The following is a 6,085-nucleotide window of genomic DNA, read 5'->3' on the forward strand; positions in this document are numbered from 1 at the left end:
AAAAAAAAAAAAAAAAAGTAGAAAACAAGCATGTAAAGAGCAGAACTGGAAGAGAAGGGCAAAATAAGAGCACCAGCAATGTTCAGTGCGTCACAACGACATGGCCCTAACTGTGCTGAAGAGTCAGAGGGTGCGGGGCTCCAAGGGAAAACACAGTGGATTCAGGACCAGAAAAACAAAATGGAACATTAGAAAGGTATTCCTGGCTGGAGCTGTAGTATGCTCAAAGGCGTGGTGATGGCTGGGTACAGTGGCTCACACCTGTAACCCCAGTGCTTTGGGAGGTCAAGATGAGAGGATCACATGAGGCCAGGAGTTTGAGACCAGCCTGGGTCACATAGTGAAACACCATCTCTACAAAAAAAATTTTAAAAGTTAGCTAGGTGTGGTGGTAGGCATCTGTAGTCCTAGCTACTTAGGAGGCTGAGGCAGGAGGATTGCTCGAGCCCAGGAGTTTGGGGCTGCAGTGAGCCATGGTCATTCTGTTGCACTCCAGCTTGTGTGACAGAACAGGACACTGTCTCTAAAAATAATAACAAAAGAAAATTAGCTGAGCATGGTGGTGCAGGCTTGTAGTCTTAGCTATTTGGAAGGCTGAGATGGGAGACTCACTTGAGCCCAGGAGTTTGAGGCTATAACATGCTATGATCATAACACTGTACTCCAGCCTCAGCAACAGAGTGAGATCCTGTCTCAAGAAAAAAAAAAAAAAAAAAAAGGCACAGTGAGAACACACAGCATCTGAATGTGGAGTGGCATGATGCCGCTAGAATGGAAGGTTGGTGGAGTTTACCATGGGAAAGGGAGTTGGAATGAGAGGTTGGAGCCAAGTTAGGGAGTATGGGCCTGAACCTAGGGTGTTTGAGAGTCAGTGAGGATTTCTGAGCACAAGAAGACATTGACCTGCAGCAGTGGTAAGAAAGATGAATGACAGACTGGAGAGACACAAGTCTGAGATTCCCATAAGAGGCTATTGGTAAACACGCTGGAGCTCTGAACCAGAGCACTCCTGGTAGGAGTGGAAAGAAGATCAGCAGCTCGAGAGACATCCTGGAGACAGAGCTGGCTGAATTTACTACTGAGAAGGACTGGAGGACAGGAGGAGGGAGAGGAGGAGAAAACCTGGGTGTTTTTGAAGATACTGTGGTCCTACCTTTTGCAGACCGCCCTATTCATGCCTCAAGGCTGGGAGCTTCCCTGGGCTCTGTCTTCCTGTGCCTCACAGCTCTGGCTGCTTGGCCTCTGGGTTTTCTTTGTCTTAGTAACTGAGCTACTTCACTTCCGGCCTTGGCACATGATCACAGTGTTGAACTGTTCTCTCTCAAGGAACACTCTTGTCCCTTCCAGCCAGGCTGCAAGCTCCTCGATGAAAGACCCAGGGCACATGTTGGCGCCCAGCAGGTGTATACCTGTCAAAACACTAAACTGATTTGTGTGTCTGGAAGGCCTTGACTGGTAACCTGACCTCCTTCCCTCCCTCCCCTGCAGAGACCTCACCTCTGAGGACCAGATAGTGCTGCTGAAGTCAAGTGCCATTGAGGTCATCATGTTACGCTCCAATGAATCCTTCACCATGGACGACATGTCCTGGACCTGTGGCAACCCGGACTACAAGTACCGCATCAGTGACGTGACCAAAGGTATGCCTGGACTCCACCTCCACCTTTTCCAGCGCCCAGAGTCTGTCTCCACCCCTCCTGGGGTTTGGGCTTCAATCAGACACATGGGAGGGAGTTAGGCACCAACAGGGAGAGAAGGGTGAGGGTCCGACTCATGGGGTTGGAGGTGGGTGGGCGGCTCCTCAGCTCTGCCCACAGTACCTGGCCATTGTCTCTCACAGCCGGACACAACCTGGAGCTGATTGAGCCCCTCATCAAGTTCCAGGTGGGACTGAAGAAGCTGAATTTGCATGAGGAGGAGCATGTTCTGCTCATGGCCATCTGCATCGTCTCCCCAGGTATGGGGCCAGGCCAGGAGGAGCTCGGGGACCTGGGGAGCAGGGAGCGTGAAGGATGAAGACCTGCTGAGGGCCAGCTGGGCAACCTGAAGGGAGATGTAGCAAAAGGAGAGGCAGAGAAGGAAATGCCCACTTTGCTGATTTGCAGAGCCCCAGTGGTGTGTGGATGCTGAGGTGCCCCTCACTGCCCTTGGCTCTGCCTTACAGAGTTTGCAGGCGATTCGTAGGGGGGATTCTGAGAAACTAGATAAGCAGGGTTCCTCGGGCCACAGACGGGCCTGCACGTTCCTAATATTCAGGCTCTGCTCTTGGGTGAACTGGGCTCAACATTCCTGTTATTTGAGGTTTCTCGTGGGCAGGGTACAAAACCCTGGAGCCTGAGAGATAGTTCTGCCTATACAGTTTACCTGATTGATTTTGGAGGCAGTGTGCTGTGACCCTTGACCTCTTCTGCTGGTTAGAGGTGAGAAGAGGGGGAAAAGGCCGAAGAGGAAGTTATTGTAACCTTGGGGACATGATGTTGGTGATGAGGTTCAAAGAGGGGTGGCCCTGCCTCAGCCAGTGCTGTGTTCAGGGGACAAGCTAGTGGCCTCTGCCCAGGGATGCCTTCCTGGACTGGAGGCTCAAGGTATGGAGGTGGGCTCCCCTACACCTGCCCAGCCAGCCTTCACTCATTCATTCATCCACTTAGCAACAATTTACTGAGCACCTATTGGGTACCAGGCACTATGCTAGGTACTGGGGTTCAACAGCAAACAGGACACAGGCTCCTCTCTCATGAAGCTTAGATGGAAACATTAAACAAATGCATTTAACAACTAATTCCTAACATGGCAAGAGTTTTAAAAATAAAGTAAGTGATACTGCAGAATGGTAGAAGGAGGGAAGTTGACCTGGTCTGGGCCACGGAGGTAGAGTGTTGCCAGGAGTCTTCTGGAGGAAGACCTTTTAAGCTGTTACCCAAAGGATCAGTAAGAGTCTGGCAAAGATAGCAGAACAGAGTTCCAAGCAGTGGGAACACAGATGTGAAGGCTGGTGACCAGAGAGCACGGCGCATCGGAATGCTGAGGGATGGACGGAGCATGGACAGAGAGCAAGGCCAGGCAGAGACAGGCCCAGGTGGGCCCATGGAAGGACCTGGGACTGGATCCTAAATACAAGGAGAAGTCACTGGAGGGCTTTGGGGCCATGCAGTGGTATCACCAGTCAGCAGTCATTGAGGGGTAGCCTAGGGGGTGCTGCCATTGAGTGTGTGGGTGGGGGTGGGGGGATTAAGCAGTGAGGGGCCCAGCTCAGAGCTCCTGTGCCTTCTCCTCTACCACCGTGTCCACAGATCGTCCTGGGGTGCAGGATGCCGCGCTGATCGAGGCCATCCAGGACCGCCTGTCCAACACGTTGCAGACCTACATCCGCTGCCGCCACCCACCCCCAGGCAGCCACCTGCTCTATGCCAAGATGATCCAGAAGCTGGCCGACTTGCGCAGCCTCAATGAGGAGCACTCCAAGCAGTACCGCTGCCTCTCCTTCCAGCCTGAGAGCAGCATGAAGCTCACGCCCCTCGTGCTCGAAGTGTTTGGCAATGAGATCTCCTGACTAGGACAGCCCGAGGCAGTGCCTGGGTGGGGCCGCTCCTCCAGGGCCACGTGCCGGGCCCGGGGCTGGCAGCTACTCAGCAGCCCTCTTCACCCTGTCTGGGGTTCAGCCTCTCCTCTGCCACCTCCCCTGTCCACCCAGCCCATTCTCTCTCCTGTTCAACCTAACCCCTCTCCTGCAGACCTTTCCCTGGTCCCTTGAGACCTCAGCCATGAGGAGTTGCTGTTTGTTTGACAAAGAAACTCAAGTGGGGGCAGAGGGAAGAGGCTGGAGGCAGGGCCTTGCCCAGAGACGCCCCCACTACTGCATAAGTGGCTGCTGACTGGTGTTGAGGGAATAGGCAGGGGAAATGCATCAATTCCTCAGGGACAGAGACACCTGCACCTCCCCCTGCTGCAGGCCCCCCATTCCAGAGCCTAGTGGGGTCTCCCTCTCCTGCTTACTCATGATAATCAGCCCACAGCTCCCACCCCACCCGCTTCAGTGCCCACCGACATCCCATTGCCCTGGTTATATTCTCACGGGCAGTAGCTGTGGTGAGGTGGGTTTTCTTCCCATCACTGGAGCACCAGGCACGAACCCACCTGCTGAGAGACCCAAGGAGGAAAACAGACAAAAACAGCCTCACAGAAGAATAGCGGATGGTGGTCATAGCTATCCCTGTCACCAAGCCCCCAGTTTCTCACCCTGGACCTAAGGGGTTGGTTGAGGTAGAAGCCCTCCTTTCACAGATCCAGGTAGCAGGACTGAATTGTCCCCAGTTTGCAGAATAGCACCTGCCGTCCTCGTCCTCCCCCTGCCAGTGCCTTACCTCCTGCCCAGGAGAGCCAGCCCTCCCTGTCCTCCTCGGGTCACCGAGGGTAACCCAGAGCCTGCTCCCCCCACCCCCTCCCCACTTCCAGTCTGAAGAGGCAGTGAGCCGCATCTTCTCCACCTGGCAGGGTGGGATGGAGGAGAAGAACTTTCAGACCCCAGCAGCTGAGTCATGATCTCCCTGCCGCCTCGGTGTGGTTCCAAGGCCGCTGTTCACCCACGGGGCTAAGAGCTAGCGCTCCCGCACCCCAGAGTGTGGGAAGGGAGAGCGGGGCAGCCTCGGGTGGCTAGTCAGAGACAGCGTTTAGGGGTTCCATGATGCGGAGTAGCGTCCCTTCTTATTCTCACTCCACCACCCAAAAGTCAAAAGGAGCCAGTGAGGCAGGGGCGGAGTGATACAACTTCAAATGCATGCTCTCTTCTGCAGCCCCCCCAGCCCCGCGGGTGGGAACCGTCTGTCCGTTTACTCCAGGGTGGGGTCCTTGTGAGAGTGAGCTGTAGGTGTGCGGGACCAGTACAGAAAGGCATTCTTCGAGGTGGATCACGGAGGCTTCTTAGATCAGTGCTTGAGTTTGGGGAATGCGACCGCATTTGCTGTGTCACCAGAAATGTTAAAGTCAGTGGGAACGTAATCGCCCCAGCTCCCGGAAGCTGTGCCCTTCCACCTGTATCCCTTGTTCCCTGAAAACCCAGGGAGGAATCAGACTTCACAATGCAAGAGCCTCAGTGTCCACCTGGCCCCATGTCTCTCAGAATTCTTCAGTTGGAAAAACATCTGAAAGCCACATTCCTTACTGTAGAATAGCATATGTATCTCTTAATCTGTAAATTTATTAGATATGAGTTGTTTTCAGACTCAGACTCCATTTGTATTATATTCTAATATACAGGGTAGCAGGTACCACTGATTTGGAGATATTTATGGGGGGAGAACTTACATTGTGAAACTTCTGTACATTAATTATTGTTGCTATTGTTGTTATTCTACAAGGGTCTAGGGAGAGACTCTTGTTTGAATTTAACTGCGGAACGTATTGGTCCAGCTTGCTCTTCAGTAGGAGAAAACACTTGAAAGTTGCTAAATGAGTCAATCCCCTCATTAAGGAAAACTGACAGAGGAGGGCGTGACTCACCCAAGCATATATAACTAGTTAGAAGCGGGCCAGGACAGGCCGGGCGGGGTGGCTCACACCTGTAATCCCAGCACTTTGGGAGGCCGAGGCGGGAGGATCATCTGGGGTTGTGAGTTCAAGAGCAGCCTGGCCAACATGGAGTAACCCTGTCTCTACTAAAAACACACACACAGACACACACATACACAAAAACTGGGCGTGGTGGCACATGCCTTTAATCCCAGCTACTCGGGAGGCTGAGGCAGGAGAATTGAACCCAGGAGGTGGAGGTTGCAGTGAGCCAAGATCGTGCCATTGCTCTCTAGCTCTGGGCAACAAGAAGGAAATTCCATCTTAAAAAAAAAAAAAAAAAAAAGAAGTGGACTAAGACAGGACCAGACTTTGGAGTCATGGTCTGGTGTCCTGTTCACTACACTATGTTTGAGCTTAGACCCCAGCTCAGACCCCACCATGTTTGAGCTCAGACCCCCATTCCCATTCCCCAGGTGGCTAACCCAGTCCCTGGGGAAAGCCCTGGATTTCAGACAGAGCAAGTCTGGATCTGGGACCCCTTCCTTCCTTCCATGGCTTGTAACTCCACCAACCCATC

General features: G+C 53.1%; 1 protein-coding gene across 3 annotated transcripts in view; it reads left to right on the top strand.

Moving 5' to 3' along the window:
- The window catches only part of VDR (vitamin D (1,25- dihydroxyvitamin D3) receptor), a 63,126-nt gene extending 57,465 nt beyond the window's left edge, over nucleotides 1-5,661 (top strand). For 2 of the 3 annotated variants that reach the window (XM_011936271.1, XM_011936272.1), the window contains 3 exons: nucleotides 1,489-1,640; nucleotides 1,841-1,957; nucleotides 3,291-5,651. In XM_011936271.1, the coding sequence (XP_011791661.1) occupies nucleotides 1,489-1,640; nucleotides 1,841-1,957; nucleotides 3,291-3,550 (529 nt within the window). In that variant the 3' untranslated portion in view covers nucleotides 3,551-5,651. Of the gene's footprint in view, nucleotides 1-1,488; nucleotides 1,641-1,840; nucleotides 1,958-3,290 lie in introns of all 3 variants that reach the window. The other variant, XM_011936270.1, reaches the window with a different exon arrangement.
- Nucleotides 5,662-6,085: the final 424 nt, after the last annotated feature.

Source organism: Colobus angolensis, unplaced genomic scaffold, assembly GCF_000951035.1.
Source record: "Colobus angolensis palliatus isolate OR3802 unplaced genomic scaffold, Cang.pa_1.0 Scaffold151, whole genome shotgun sequence".
NCBI classification, from domain to species: domain Eukaryota; kingdom Metazoa; phylum Chordata; class Mammalia; order Primates; family Cercopithecidae; genus Colobus; species Colobus angolensis.